The sequence below is a fragment of the Vidua chalybeata genome, chromosome 8, assembly GCF_026979565.1.
Source record: "Vidua chalybeata isolate OUT-0048 chromosome 8, bVidCha1 merged haplotype, whole genome shotgun sequence".
In the NCBI taxonomy this organism is placed as follows: domain Eukaryota; kingdom Metazoa; phylum Chordata; class Aves; order Passeriformes; family Viduidae; genus Vidua; species Vidua chalybeata.
In genome coordinates this window covers 15,974,048-15,991,315 of record NC_071537.1, presented here as the reverse complement: position 1 = coordinate 15,991,315, position 17,268 = coordinate 15,974,048, and the positions used below count along the sequence as shown (strand labels likewise).

The window sequence follows — 17,268 nt, the reverse complement described above, 5'->3', positions numbered from 1 at the left end:
TTGCACTAGACTCACAACAGGTTTGCTTTAAACTATTCACTTGTCTATGAAATAATGCCATAAATAGCATATGATGAGGCACACTATCCTAAAATAAGCTTCTTGGGGATTAAAACTGTGTCATTTGTCTCAATCCTTCCTGTAAAAATCCATCTGAGATGATTCACTATGAAAATGTAATTTAAAAGTTCAAAATCTAAAGTTAAATTTTAATCACCTTCTCTGGTTTAGAGGTGGGTCTAATTTCAATTAATCTAATTTTGGTGTAACTAGAATAAAATTCAAACACAAAACACGCTTCCACTTCCACACTGTGTTCTGGAATTGAACACTCTTGTCCCATCTGTCACATTTAATACTTAGCACTATCCATAAGAGTAACTCCAGACGCCTGCAGTCTTACAAGTATGTATATACACCATACCACAAGAAGTCACTATCTGACAAATGCTGGTTCTAACTACCCCAAAACTGTCCTTGTATGCACACACATCTAATCCAGACAGTCAGGCTGCTGTACCCTAGAACTAATCATCTGCAGTGGTCTGCCCAAGTATACAACTCCAGTTTCAATTTCAGTCCAGTTACTTCTAGGATTGAAGGAAGGAACTTTAGATACACAGCCCTGGTGTGCAAATGCAAACTGATGCCTATGGGAAGACAAGTGAGCATGGCACAACTCCATGGCATCAGCTTCGTGCTTACAGAGGAAAAGAAGACTTGTGTGAAGCTGCAGCTCAAGAACAGACCCAGGACACCACCAGTTCAGGCACTTCTGGGAACTAGGGATTCAGTGAACAGGGTATTTCCCTCTCCCAACTTTCCAGTCATTTCTTGTCATTCTGACTTGGAAAAAACACCAGACAAAATTACATCTATGAAATATGGTGAAAATACATTGCCACAGAGATTGATTAAACTTAACAGGAGGATATACATCAGGTCAATAAGGTTTATGAGCACTCTCGAATCTGCAGCAATTAAATCTCCACAGAAGTCCATGATCTACAGTGTGTACCATGAATCACATCATTTCCACTGAGATAAACTGAGGTTCTACAGCAGGTATGGGGAAATAGTTTGGTTTAATACAAAAGAGTAATTATTTTTTAATTAACAACTTTCTTTTGGTTTCATTTCTTTTAGCATCTGTGCATTTCTCAAAAGCTGCACATCTAAGTAAAAAATTATAGCCACAGTGTGCCAGATTCTTCTCTTAGGCAGCCATTAAAACACTTAGAATTTTATATACAAGGCGTCTCTCTGAAACGCTTCTGCAGGAAGCAGATACAAATACAGCAACTGCTCAATAAAGTATCTCAGCTGATCTTGGGTGCTGAGCTAAAATACGTGAAAAGCCACTGAAATTCAAGACATAACAGACTACAAAACAGCATAATTTTGTTTGCATCCAGAAACAAAAAATCCAGTGCAATCCATAAGGCACAGATACTTACAGATGTGGCCATCACAAGTTTACTGTAAACAGATAATTATTTCTTCCAAAGCAGTTCACTCAGGGTATGGCTGCATAACCACCCTTTATAGCAGATGAAGTTACATCCCTTAGGGAAAGCTATGCTAGACCTGAGAACCTCTGGACAAGGAATTCAGCAGTTAGTAGCTCAGGAATGTAAATAGAGACAAGTTAAAGGGAAAGCCAAAATCATTAGGAAAAAATTCTCATATTCTTTCATGGACAACCTTCACTTTCCTCTTCAGCTACAAGAAAACATTTACTTCCCTATTTATATTTATCAAATGACTGTCAAAACATTTTAGCAAATACTATAGCCCATATAAAATCCTGGTTTTGTTTTGTTAACTTGTTCTTTAGATAACTTAGTTTAACAAAGGCTTCCAAGCCCAGCAAGTTGCAACCTGGATACCTCAAAATTTCCTTTTTTAAATTGGGTTTTTGCAAAAGATCTTTTTCCTCTGGCTGTTGTTTGCAAACATATTAGGAAAAAACCCATTTTGCTTAAAGGCAATAATCCAATACAATTTCTTTTCTAAGAAATACATCTTCAAGAAGGTATTCTCCTTAGAATATGGTCTTTTTTCCTTTAGATTATGCATTTTCTCCTCAATCCTATAGACAGTATTTTCTTTAAATGTTTTACCTAAAAAATTATTTCTTATGATTTCCCTGGAAGACCGAGTAATTACAAATTATTTTATATGTAATTTGCAATAATTACTCTTCATATTTTAGCTCCAACAGATCCCAGTACACATGGAACTTTTGCTGAGTAATGATGGCAAAATTCAGCCTCTAATGCCTTCCGCAATTTGGAAACACCTTCCCCTGATTTTACTTGCCACTTTGAAATGTTATCCCTTTCTAGGGAGTAATCCTGTGCTAGATTCTTTTGCTTCTTAAACGAACATTATTCTCACCCTTTACTGATTGACCAGATCTATTATCACATGTAAGCAGTGTTAATCCTCTAGTAATTAACACCCTTATTAAAGTAATTTTAACTCAAAGAAGTTTAAATCGCATTATTGGTTTTATTTAATTAAGCTATGAGGGCTGTCTTACAGCGTCACTCGAGTTTTCAACTTGTGCCTTTTCTACCAGTTACACAGGTCCCCCCTGCAGCCGCCCCACCCTGATACACACAAACCACCACCATCCCACCTCACACAGAGTACCAGGGCATTTCTGTCTAGGAGTTATTCAACATTATTCCATTTCACTGTGAACTTTTTCAACTATTCTGCATGTCAATGGATGCAAGACGTAGACAGAGACACTATAGTAAACATTTCACCATTCCCAGAACTATCATTTGGATGTGCATTGGAATGACAGTATCACATTCACCCTTCCAGGGGACTAAGTATCTTTTTAGTGCCTAAAGTGAAAGAGCCACTTCCGTCCTCAGCAAGGGCAAACATTTTTCTTTAAACTTCAGACCGAAAAAAGAATCTCAATGCACTGAGTTGTGCCACTTTCAATGGCCACTTTTTCTGTTACTTTGAAAATAAGTAAGTTTTAAAGGTTTAATAAGTAAGTTTTAAAATTGTGGTTTTGTGTGTGTGCCCTACTGCATGTTCCTTTCTATGGGAAAATATCTGATGGCCTATGTTGTCTTACAGATCTCAGGTAAGCTACTCAACTGACACATTTGACACAGGGTCAAAAGATGAAAACTGTCTTCTGGTTTAACTGCATCAAGTTACACTGTGCACTCTGGAAGAGTGTGGGCTAATTATGTGTCCTTCTGAACGATTTCCTGGAGGCACACTACTGAAACTGGGAAAGCTTGAGTTCTCCTGGGAATAAGGCAAGCCCATAGTTTTAGGGACTTTAAACACCATTAACTGTGTACTGGAAGTCCTTTCTTTTCTTTGGATAAAAACATCTCTTCAAATTTCTACTGTTTAAAAACTGCTCTTACTGGGTCTCAGCATAAACCATGGAAAATTATAAACACAGAAAGAAAAAGGTAAGAATAATAAAGTACATTTACAGACACAATTTGACTTTTTATCCTTTTTTCACCTCAACCCATATTTTTATGTTCTTTCCTCCCCATCATCTAGTGCTTCCATCTACTCATATTTTGATTTATTTCTGCATTTCTGTTATTATTCACTCTTTATTCACACTTTCTGTAATTGCAGGGTCTTTTAAGTTGCACTGTTCCTTTGCTACTAATGCTCTAGATAAAGTCTTCTGCAAGGAGGGCACAATCTATATGCGAATCTTCCATGTGAACTTTGTTAAATAGCCCAATTTGTAGAAGTATGAATTGCTCCAAACCTGACACACGCATAAGAACCATAAATGTTAACATATATGATAAGCTGTGCCTAAGAACATGCTAGTTCAGTCATATTGCTTACAGCACAACTAGTGCACTTCATTCAGAAATCAGTTATAACAAACTAGGATGAAATTCAACGATTTCTTTTGCCAGTTATTGGTATCTTTGTATTAACTTCATCTCCCAAATTTCACTGACTGACTGAAGGCAGTCTACCTAGACATAGCTTAATACCTTTTAATTTGTATTTCTGCAGTTATAAGACAGCCAACTGCAGACCAGTGTCACATTATGGTACATCCTATGCAAACACTTTTGAACATATGATCTTTTTTCCTAAGATACTATGATCCAAATGAATAAACATTCATTAAGTACACTTCACCAATTCAAGTCATTGCCTTACTATGCCCATTCAATTCCTTCATTGTGTTGTTACTGTTTTGAAGCAGAGAAAAACTCTTGTTTTCCTGATGTAAACATTCCTTTGATTTTACTGGATTTTATATTTGCACTGCAGTGACTTTCAAAGATGAGATGGACTTTCACAGAAGAAACTAGCAAAAGGAAAAAAATGGGGTATTCTGTCTGCTGCATGTGATTGACAGATAATTTAGAAAAGGAATGAAACCTAAGTATGTTGATTGATGCAACTGAAAAAAATACTGAAGGCAAATCTGTAGGGTTAAAGGGTTAGTAGTGCTGCTCAGTATATACTATATACCAATGGTACTACCAGTTTATATCAGGCTGGAGAAAATAGGTGATTTTGGGGCAGAAATTACTTAATACACTAGGCAACTACCAGTTCCATGGCTCCCTGATGGGAGACTAGGACTTAGAAACATTAAGAGAATACAGGTAACATGCAACTTGAAGAAAACCAATAATTTTCTTCTCTTGTGTTGCTTAATTAACAATGCTTATTCATTACTCATAGGAACAAAATTGCTCACAGAAGTCAGAGGAAGTACTGGGGAGATGGGGCTCCAAAACTGAACTCCATCCATCAACTCATGGCTACAGAAGAGCCCAGACACAATGCTGGAGATCTTGCAGCAACTGGCTGTCAGCAGGAAAGCAACAGCTCAATATAATGCATTCACAAGCTTCGGGAAGCTGTGCACCCAAATCTTTCTTCCTTGCACGTACATAATTTCTTACATGACAAAGGCAAGGACTGGATGGGAGCAAAACTGCTAGCAGAAGAGTAACTAAAGAGAATCTTCATTTCATTGAGTAACTTTGACTGAATAGAATGTGTATCAGTGATTCAAAGGGTAAGCAGGATTTCACAAATGTAACAGGCACACAGATCAGCTTCTAATTGAAGGAAGATATTTGTTAATTGAGAAATTATCTGGAAGTGAACCTTCTGAAAATTTCCTACCAACAGGTCCTTCTGCAAAAGAATAAAACCTTCTCCAGATAAAGTTTATTTAGTACCTTCTCTCATAATGTCATTTGGCTGCTTCACAAAGCGTTCCACAGCATGCCAGTTATTAAAGAAACTAAGTGTCATGCCCAAGGAAACAGAAGCCTTTGGGTTCTAACATTATATGTAGAGTATTCTTGGTATTTCACTTCAACTACCAAGGATAAAATTTAGGTCCCAATCTTATATGAATTTCCTCTGTAACTATGGGACGAGCTTTCTTGAATGGAAAGGTTTTCCAGATATATGAAGTTTTCATCACAACAACAGCTCTGTATGTTTTGAATTAATTGATCAACTATTTCTAAACTGTGACTTGCAAAAATAATGATGACCAAGAAGAGCTTAAAGCTGATTAAATGTAATGGTAGTATTCCGACAGGGATTCGATATATCCATCTAAATAGTCTTGACAGCAGGTTTTGCCAACTTTTTCTTTTCTTTTTTTTTTTCTTCATATCTGCTTTGATCAACCTCTCCAGTGAAACTTTTAGTGATTTCCATGATGGTAGCATTTAGAAGATGAAACTGCCCTGCACAGTTCTAAGTCAAGTGTTTCATCTGCACAAACAAGATCAATAAATATTATTTCCTGTCTCAGTTCCCAAAAATATAAATTCACCTAACAACGAAATAGAATGCCCTAAGTAAGGTGTATGTTCTTATTCAAAGACTGTTATCTGTAGGTCTCCAAGTCAAGCTGAGTCAGTGCTTCCCAAGTTCTGTGTAGTTTCTAAATACATAGTACAGATTTCTTGTCGGCTCATTTAGTGCTTGTGTGTATCTTGTTAAGTAAGAGGAGAACTCAAAAAATTGTATCCATTAAATTAACTAGCTTAAAGGAACAATAAGGAGTTTTCTTATTTTTATAACTTCCATGATTTAGGCACCTATGCCATTCCTTACAGTCGATGAAGAGATGGCATTCTGCTTACGCATTACACCTTTACACCTCACAGCCTTTTGTGCACAATATACTATACTTTCCTTTGGAAAAACTACTCAGGTTTTTGCCATAGGTGGAATGGGGTATCTTGAAGTTAAATCGCCATATGTATATAATTTTTGTTAAGTGAGGTATTGGTAGAGCTAGTGAAGTAACAGCATTCGTACACTGAGGTTTTCAAACCTGTTTTCAAGTATGCCCCCTCATCATTAGTACACCATGATCTAGAGCAAAAACCTGGTACATGATCAGCATGTTATTTACACTTCTCTGCTGAAAAAGGGACATTTACATGAACTGGATACAATCTGTTTTGCACTGAATTTGACGAATGATTTAATGTCCCAAAGAATACACAGGCACCTAATACTCAGCATGTGTGCTTTTAGTTTCTGGCACTTACAGGGTAGGAATTTCCTTACTACCAGGAAATTACTAACTTGCCATTCTACTTTGATTCTGCAAATCCTTATCAAGATAGTGAATCCAAAGCCATGCTTGTTTTTGACCTCCTGCTGCTAATTTCTGTGCATTTGTTTCCCAAGCTTCCTAATTCTTACCAGCTGGCAGGTATAAATCCCATCCCAGTGATGAGCCAGCTTGCTTCTGTGTACAGAGCACTGATTGAGATCTTCCTCACAAATATCTATACACACAGCTTGTGATCTGAGCCTATTGTGATTAACTACAGGCTTTGCAGAACATAGCTGAAAAGGAGAAATCAAAAGTAAGAGATTCCATTGGGGAATATAAGTACTTACAAACGAGTTGTCACATTTGTGTGAAGAATTCCTGCTTACTTGGAAGAATATAGTACTCTGTAGAAATATTGTGTCTTTCCTGCAAGCCAGGTAATGCTCATTTTGCTTGCAGTCATACTCAAATAACTTTGTCATTTTAAACCCAGAGATGCATATGCATTGTATGATGCAAATATATGAGATATTGAACCTCGACTTGTGCCTGTTCTGCTCACAATGTGCCTCAAGCCCTCCTGCCTTAGTCAATTTATGGAGAAGGGAAAGTCCAGGAAGAATTGTCTTCCTCCTCCAGCAAAGTGAGGATCTATGCTCTGAAATCCAGGGAGATGCAACTCCTGCTTTGTTGCTGTCTGAAACCTGAGCTCCTTCCTTTAGCTAAATAAGCAGCACTGCACTGAAAACTAGAGAAGCACAAATCCCATTACATAGCACCCTGAGGCTGGGCTTCATGTTACAGATGTAACATGCTCTTCTGCTTGTTCAGAGAAGCTGGGGAGTGCATAACAGGGGGAAAGGGATCAGTAAGCATTGTGAAAGAGCCTCTGTGAAGATGAAAGTCTCAGCAACCATTTCCCTCAGGAAGCAAAAGATGAAATGTTCTATACTACTTTCTAATTAAAAATTCAAACTGTTGCCTTATGAAAAAAAGTCTTACTTTTATCTTCAAACTCAGAAGTTTTTAAGACTTACTCCTAAACATACTGTTGGGGATTTCTCCCTCTTGAAAACTCCTGATGTTTTTCCAGTTCAAGACTCTGTCAGAACAGAGGTCAGGGTGGGTATACTCCACTAATTTCAAAGCCTAGGCACTCTGTGGGCTGTCAGCTTGTAAAGGAAGCCAGAGCACACCTTTAGAGCCCTCAGCCTCCAAGAGCTATGGCAAACAGGTTTGGCAGCAGGCTGCAACTTATTCTCTGAGGTCTACTGAAGGGCTCAAGAGCATTCTCCACAGGGAACACAGATGGCAAGACCTTTGGCAGGCTGCACGTTTGGGAATCGGAGACAAGCCAGAGCTGAAATGTAGTTACTGCCACAGGAAATTAATTCAAATTAAACACTGCAAGCACAACAGTGGGGAAGACTGAACTGTCACCCTGCCTTTAGTGTCAGAAAATCCTGTGCCTGGGATTGAAGCCCAGTGGCCTGTTACACAGTTCCTACCTACAAGGAGTTCCTTTTGAGTTTATCAGAATGACAATGCTATGTCTCAGTAATGAATGGGAAGAGGAGGGCTATATTAAGTAGTAATAACAATTTCCTTTTTCAAATAAATTTACATTACATTTTTTGCATGTAACACTACAGTTCACAAGATTAGTAATATTTTTCACCAGAAAACACATTCCAGTATAAATGGACAAGCAACCAAATAAACTATCAATGATTCGTAATTAGAAGAAAATGTATTATACTTCTAAATATCAGGTGTCAATTTGCAGATGGAATACATGTTGTATACTACCAATAACTTCAGTTCACAGAAGTGGCACATGCTTATGTACACACATCATAAACAAAAGTCTGACAAAAAAAGTATCTTCTAATGTTTCTATGATAAATTATTCTCTATATTAATCATATTGATTGTGTCATGACTTTGTGTACAATTTATCTCTAACATTGAGAAAATACAAACAGAAACTGCTCTTCTAAAATTTCCCCCATGCTTAAGCAGAGCTTATGGACATTGTTGATCACAGCCCTTGGTCTTCCATCTGAAGGACACCACCATCAGACTGTAAACTCTGTTTGCCATGTGGGTGGAGATACTGCTACTGTGGTTGCTGAACTCAGGAGTTACCAACAGCATATGATCATTTTCACTTGAGACTGCTGCCCCTTGCAGAACCAACACTGACAGCAGCTGGAAGGTGTTAACAACATGTACTTAAGTGCCAAAAGAACACAGATAAGACACAGTTCTCCTCAACCCAGCAAAACAAGGTAATTCCACAAATCATCAAGCTAGATGAGATAGTAGAGGAAGAAGCCCCTAAGCACTGCTGATGGTGGACAGAAACATTAGGATCAACTTGTCAAGTCAAAAGTGAAACGAAGTCAAGCTATGTTGGCAGCTTAGTTATATCTCTGCAGGAAATAATTTGATTTCAAGAATAGGTATTTGTTAGCACCCACTTGGTTAAGAATCAGGACATTTGGCCTAGGACAGAAACTGCTGAACTCTTAGCCTACCGCAAGGTTATTGATCTTGTCCACTACATACTACATTGGCTCTCTAAAAAATAACAAACAAATTATAATATTCATGTCTTATCCTCACAGTACTTAAGTGTACAGGACATACAAGAAACTGCCTCACATTCCAGAACTGTAACCCTAGTCTTTAGGCACTAAAGAACAGATCATAACTAGGAAAAAACTAATGCATGTGCTTCCTCCTCAGAGACGATTCAAGTAAGACAAACTAAGACTTGTTTACTTTAGGAGGTTAATTCCAATTGACCTAAGATCTGAATTGGTAGCAAAGTCCCCAGAATTTATTCCCCCCTCACTTTGGGCCACTGCACTATTTACCCAGGTTCTCTGTACAGACAGTAGCAAGAAATGATTGTCAGAGAGCAGTGCAAGTTGCAGGAGAGCTGGGTCATCTCCACAAGATGCCAGAAACCAGGCTCTGTAAAGCAGCACATGCCACTTTGATAATTGCCTTGCTGAGATGGCCCCTCAATGGCTTTAAGTGGGGTCAAAGGGTGCAGGTAGGTGTGACCTCAGGTCATGTGCTAAGACAAGTGGCATAAGGCACGACACAATTACTGCAGCTGCACAGAACCATGAATCTGCCCCAGTTTTCTACCTGCTAAACTAGCTGGAACTGCTTTCTAGATGACCAAGTGGGATCAGCTAACTCCACCAAGTCACCTGTGTAAGATGATGCTGAGATACTGTGGTGATGAAAATAGCACAAAAAATCTTTATTGACTAGGGTTTCTTCAGATTACAAAAATCTTTAAAGAGCATGTTAAGTATGACAAAAGCATAAGTGGAGAATAGTATAAAGAGACAGAGGTGGCTCAAACGGGACATTGGTACGTGCTTGCTCCTTTGTGATTTCTGTCCTCTAAGAGCTCCCTGCTACTAACTACTGTTGTCTTGTTAGACACAACTCTTTCTTGTGCCAGCCCTTTCTGTTTGCTCTTCTATGTCTGTGGAAGGAAGAAGGAAAGTGGGCTTGCTCGGGGCAACATGCTGGCTACACATTGTCTTCAGGGAAAGATAGAGGATCAAGAACTGTTAGGTTGAAAATACCTATGGCAATTCTTCTCAAAGCTGCTCCTCCCTACATGGTAATCATTCACGTGTAGCTCCTCTCTCTGTCTTCCAAGCTCCCTGTAAGTGACTTTACTTCATTAGTAAAACGTGCTATAATATCCTACTGCCCAACCCTCATGAATCTTACACACTGCACTAGTACAGCACAGAGTGAGTAGCAGTTGTTGAGATAACTGGCTTCCATTAGCAACCATGTGATTGGCAGGACGATAAAGTCTTTTCCCTTGCAGGTCAGCTGCTTTTTAAGAAGAGGGCAATCCTGCTGATCCATCTTTTAGCTACAGTCTCTCACTGAGTCCCAAATCTCCTGCCTTTTAGCTTTGATACGGTTCAGGCTTTCCCCCTTGTATCAGCCCCTACCTGTCATCAGCTCCTCTGTACCAAACAGCCAATATCAGGAGTTTGACCTCAGGGCACAGTCCGGGTGGGCAGGTAAAACCTGACCACTGGACCTACTTCCTTATCTTTCATATCCTGCAATTCATGAAGAAGTATCAAATTCAAACTAAAAAACAGAAGCATGACCTTTTATAAGAACCTTCTGAAAAAGGCTCTGTTGCCTTTCTAAGTATTCTTGAAAAGAACTGTCATCTACCCTATTAAGACAGAAATGGATCACAAATAAGGAGAAGAGGGAAAGCACTGAAAATCCTTACTAAATGGTAGAAGCTTTTGATGTGTGCTTGAAATGCCTTTTGGTGATGCACACAAAAATACAGTAAAAACCAAACCAAACCAAATATACTAGAATTGTTCTACATCTGCAAGCTCCAGTTGCAACCCAATAGAGAGTTGCTCAAAATTTTCCTGTTTATAAAGTATATTAAGTCAATCAAACTCACATGACCGACAGAGCATCCTCTGTAAAGTGCTTGAGAGAATTCTAAATATAAGTTGCTAACAAACAACATAATACCTATTTAAGTGACATACTCCCCATTAGTGCTTAAAACATACAAAAATCTTTACTTCCTGTAGCAAGTATGGACACACCCTGCCCTCTTGCATATATGGAAATCATGTTTTCCCTTGAAACAAACGTAGGCTCCGCAAGGACTCCACTCAGGTGGATGACAGAAATGGTGCCAAAATCTCAACATCCTGTCCCTTCAACTAAAATTATCTAAGTACAAATTGGAAGATGTTTAGTCTCTTTTGACACTAACAATAAAAGAGTTAAAAAAGAATCCAAAAGAGGAAGGCTGCTAGTCAAGGCATGACTTGTGGCATGAACAAGTCTTGTAGCCATAATCCTGTAGCCTTCTCACATAGCACACACTTATCCCACTGCAGATATTGTTCATTATTATATTACTGTGAGAATCTAACAGAGAACCCTACCTTTTAACTTTTTCATTTTAAAAGACACTTTAATGAAGTCCTTTCTAACTACCAGGAGAAAACTGAAAATCTGAATACATTTGTCTCAAGAATCCTCCCTTCTGAAATGCCCTTTAATAATCTTGTTGTGAAAAACCTACTAAATTATTAAAAGCAAAGATATTCTTACTATATAGATAATTTGGTATAGAATTCTTTTTCTACTTCCTCTTATTTTTTAAATGACTTTGATAGGCTCATAATGGCACTGAAAAATATCACCAACATCTGCAGAAGGGTAAAGATCCCCCATGTGCAGTAAATTATTCATTTCACTATTTAAATGATACTTACACTTAGAATTTTGTGAAATAATAAATCCTTTGTAAAAGATAACTTCAAGCATGAAAAGGTTTTGAAGATCCTTTGTTATGGTGGTTATAATGTCCAAATTTACAAAGATTTTAGTAGATTTTAGTCTGAGAAAACTTTCCCTTTGGCAAGATCTGTGGAGAACGCTTCCAATATTACAGCATGTAAAAAATAATTAAATTTTATGTAGAATAAAGATCATCCAGTTGGAATAAAGCTACTTTCCAACAGTTTAAAAGAATTATATGTAACAAACTCAGGAAAGGAAATGTTAAATAATACCATGCCTCATTCTGCTCTCCAGAGTAGTTTTGTAGACAGGAGCAAATGCTCAGAATGGAATCAGACCAGCACACACCAGGATGACACGTACACTCTTGCAAAAAGGTGTCACAGGATCTTCACAAAATTGTCAGGACCAAAATTCAATCCAATATTCCTGTAACAGTACTTCCAGTAGCACAGTGCCCCCTAACCACACACTGGAGAAACAGTTTTATACTAAATTACAGGGAATAGTGCCACTAACAACACTTCAAATAACTGCTTTTCACAACTAATTACATGGGAATACAAAACCATGAAAGGTTCTTGAATTTAATAACTTCAGCATTGGTCAGAAGGGGAAATTAGAAGGATAGAAAACACCAACTAGTGTCTTACTTGTCTGAGGTCGATGAAAGCTAACTGCAGGGTGTCTCCCTGGAATCCTGGCACAGGCTCAGAACTAGCAAACACTGCAAAAAAAAAGGTTAAAATATTACGGATGTGGATTTTTTTCTTTTAATCTAACAGAAAAATCAAGCTCTATGCAATATAAATGCTAGGTAGCATAGTTTCATAGGAATAGTTTAATAACTCACAGTGATTAAAACCAAAAAAACCAACAAAAAACCTTTCCACAGTTTTTCCAATAATCCTAAAGAATAATAATTTTAGGAGTATTATTAGAAATTTTGCTTAAAATTCTAAGCCAGTAGTAATGCTATGACCACAGAAACCAAGAAATTTTTTAGCCTGAGGTGCATGATTACTGAAGAATTTCAAAATAATACCAATTCCATGGCTGTCAAAGTATTTTCAGACACCTGCCTTTGTTACAGCAAACCTCCACCTCCAGCCAAATATCATTAAAGGACAAACACTAAGGTGGGAGTTGGTTTCTGTAGACAACAGATAGAAAGCCCTACGTGCCATGGTCAAGGCAGAGCTGAAATGCCTGCTCATGCCTTTTAGCCTGCTTATCAGTAATGAACTTCTGCTCATTCTGAACCCAAAACTGGCTATCAAAATTGCAGGCAAAAATATATTCATAATACAAAAAATGTCAACGTGGTAAGTGAAAGAAAGTCAGCTACTTATATAAATCAGGAAAAGATCAACAGTTGCTAAACTTAAAAATAAATACACTTTTTGTTGTTATTATCCCAGACACAAGTTAATAACAAAGACAAACAACCACTACCTCACATCCTCACTCAGGTTAGATATCTTATTTCAAAAGAACTCGAGAGTATTTTTCTTATGCCCTTCAGGTAGAACTCTCAACAAAACAAAGTAGATACTACTGCAACAGCTTTAGAGAAGCATCAGCCAAGGCAGTGAAAGGCAATTTTTTCCTGTTTGAGAAACAGGTCATTCAGTGGCAGAGGAAACAAAACATATTAATCCAATTTCCAGACCCAGTGCTAAACTCTACTGTTCTAACATTTGGAAGTTATATGAAATCTTTAATATTTTTTTTTAAATGGCTAGTTAGAAAACATGGATTATGTGGAGGTAAAATCCAAAAAAACCACTGCTGTCTGAGCTAACACAATGGTAAAATAATGGCCTTGAACATTTACTTCTGAATGTATGTTTCAACCTAAAGCAGACTAATGAATTCAGATTGACTATTTCACAAGTCTAAAAATGACTATATGGAACACAATTTTAGATAAAGACTCTTATATGGTACAAGAAACTACTAGGACCATCTCAGAATACTTAAAGATGACTTAGTAATAGATGGATATGGTATTAGAGTAGCAGCTTTACTAGTAGAAGCAAAATTTACTACTTGTATTACACTAGTGCAAAAGTTATTTTATGAGAGTCATGTAATAGGAGAATGAATTCAACTGCAATACAACTTTATTCTTTATCAACTGAAGAAACAAAAAATAACAATCAAATGCTTTAGGGAGACCACTGTAATGTCACAGACAAGTACTGGTAACATTGGCAAATGCTCACTGATTACTGTATTCAAGTGTGGATTTGAAATTGTCTGATCTTCCTACTTTATAAGTAACACCAACTTTCTAGAGCAGTTTTCATGGACTTTTAAATGATCACAAATATGCCTTAAAAAAAAAACAGTAGACCTGAGGCTCAGTATTTTATAGGGAGAGTTTTCTCATAATAAACTCTTTAAATCAGCAAAGACAAAGCAGCTTGTACAATCACCAGCCTACAGAATTACAAAGATGCCTAAGCCTCGGAACCTTAGGCACCCTACTGAACAACCTAGGCTGGAGGCCTGTGTGTCTACATGGCTGTTTTCTGTCTTTCATGGCCACTAGCAACACCCTTTCTCAAGGACAGCAAAGCTGGGCTCTGAGGTCAGCCAAACCCAGATTTTAAAATGGAACACCACACTCCAGCAGGGAATCCTAAGCAGAGCTCCACAGCAAATAGATTAGAAGAGATACACAGTTGTGAGCTATTGCAGCACATTAAGAAGGAGGATATGCATGATGGTCAAAAGGGGTCTTTTCTACGCTCCTTAAACCAGAAAGGTAAGGCTCATCAGATCATCTGATCTGATCCTAACTTTCTGCTCATACACAGCACACTACCACCAGCTTCCCCCACCAGAATCTCAGCTCTTCCAGTCACTCCACAATTATAGCTAGCACTGGGAGAAAGAAGATCAATGGCAAAAAAGGGGTTACAGAACTGAAAAGTTCTGAAACTGAAAACTGTGACCTTCAGAAAGTCTTTTCAGCTAGCTTTTGGCACTTTATGCTTCAGGAGATCTCTTCCTACAGCAGAATACTCTTACATGCCACAGGGCAAATATTTGCATCTTTTATGTGCTCATCAGGCTAAGAGAGTTTGGAATTTATCCTAATGCATTAAAAAATGCAGAATAATTTTGTTTCTCTACGTAATACCTACTAGCATTGCAGCTGTAGAACAAAAAGTACATAATGTACCAAACCTAATTGTTGTATAAGCTTTGTTCTCTTAAACTACAATTTTATACTATGAATGCATTTACAACATTAGGGACACTCATTATAGCACAAACATTTATTCTCACATTTGGAACACTCTGACAGGTGACTACAATAGAATTTGTTTCATTATTATAATTTCATGAGTTCAGAGGGCAAACAGATAATCTACTTATGGTAACAGTCAGACAGTTCCCCCTCCACCCTCAGTGCAGGGCTTTTAAGTTTTGCTAACAATTTTACAAAGCTAATTAAATATTTTCTACTGCACAGCATATTAGGAAGATATAAGAACAGGATTAACATTCTTAATGTCTTTGTCCTAAGGGCCCTTTTCTAGATAGTAATGAAACACTGTCATATATACATCTTTTAAAATATTCACCCCCTACAATCATTCTAGGCTTTAAGAGGATTTGCAGGGGTAGGGGGCTGGTTGGATGTTTGGCTTAATGTGCATAAAAAGCATTCTGGAATTTTATAATATAGGAGAATGAAATGCAAAGATCACTATTAAACTGTCTCTCTTAGGGGCAAACAACTGGCTGTTTGGCAGTTTGAATCAAAAACTCAAATGTTCAGGAAAAATCAGTTGAAAATATACATTACATGAATCTGGTATTCACAAGGGTTTTGTTAATCTTCTCTTCCTCTGCTTTGCTGATACTGTGTATTTAGAACAAGAACAATGTGGGTCCTCAGTATGTACAATCTCAACATACTTCCTTGTAACAAACAGTTTAGAAATATAAGGAAGATAGAATCAAAAGAAACAAATATACAAAAACAAGCTGGGAGGTAACACATAAATTGTAATGATTAATATAAATGTTGCAAATATTACTTCAGTCCATTTTCTTTTGAATATTTTGCTTTGATAGTATAATTACATTTTGTATACGGGATATATGAGAATTGACATATATATACGTAATTATTAATGGAGATCTTAAGATAAAGGCTGTATCTACTAAATGGAATTTAAGACACCTTTAACTGTAAATTGCATTGAATTTCTACACAATTCTAGATTTATTATGAGATCTCTTAAATTTATTGGCTCAAAATCCTATCTTTTAGACATCATCTGGTTGTGCCTCTCTGTTGGTCTGGGAATTCAGTACCTAATTCTTGACAAATAGTTTTACTGCTCAGTGGAAGAAATTAAAAACCAGAGTCCAGACTCTGAATCAAAAGCCAAATGAGGACAGTTTAACTCCAGTCTCATAGCATTGATTCACAGGCGGGACAGCAAAGCTACAGAAGTATTTTTAAAAGAAGACCAGAGAATCAGGTGACTATCTCAGCTGCCTCAGCCACTTTGCAGCCCTGTTGGATGCTCCAGCTGTTCAAACAGGCCTGGAGGGAGCCTTGCTGAGGGAGCTGCCAGCTGGCCAGGCAGCAGCCCCCAGCTCCAGCAAGGTCTCGCTGCTTCCTGTGCCGCCCGTGCTGCCATATGTGAGCGGCAGATGAAGGATGGCCTCCAGCCAGTGAAGTTAACCTGACTGCCCAGATGGGAGAGGAGGCAGGTAGAGCAAGGGGCCTCCAGAGAAGAATATGGTGCCTTTTCAAGGAAATACAGGATCTGAGTTCCTCAGCTTCTAGCATGCCCACCTGGAGACCACTTTTGTGTGTGCTCAGAAGAGAACACTTTGGTCAGGATGTCACTTGCTCTTGGATACTGCTGCTCTCCACGCAGTGGGGGAAAGGAGGGACTGCCAGGAAGCCATACAGAGGGCTGATCAGGAAAATCCAGAGTACCCAGCTTTGCACTAACTCTCCGCTCACCCTTGCTTGCTTATAGCCAAGACCCAAAACCTTTTCACCCTTCCACATCTGGGTGAAGAAGGATGCCCACTCACCTATATTTCATTCTGTTAACTAATCCTGCTTCACAATTCATCTGTGTTAAAACACATCAATAAAAAAACCCAAAAACATTTAGCTCCTCCAACAATTACAACTTTAGAGAAGTTCGAATTCCTTAATAAGAAGCTGATGTAAGCTAAGTAGATCTGGATGGTGTCTCTGAAAAGCTCATTTTTTATGATGCACACCTTTCTTCCTGTAAAGTGAAATACAGTAACCCTCATTTGAATTTCATCTTCAAGAAACAGAAACACCCCCTTCCCAACCCACTTCC

General features: G+C 38.0%; 1 protein-coding gene across 4 annotated transcripts in view; it reads right to left on the bottom strand.

Moving 5' to 3' along the window:
- Window positions 1–17,268, bottom strand: part of EXOC6 (exocyst complex component 6) — an 89,049-nt gene that overhangs the window by 11,844 nt on the left and 59,937 nt on the right. For all 4 annotated transcript variants that reach the window (XM_053948952.1, XM_053948956.1, XM_053948955.1 and 1 more), the window contains one exon: window positions 12,565–12,638. In XM_053948952.1, the coding sequence (XP_053804927.1) occupies window positions 12,565–12,638 (74 nt within the window). The remainder of the gene's footprint in view (window positions 1–12,564; window positions 12,639–17,268) is intronic.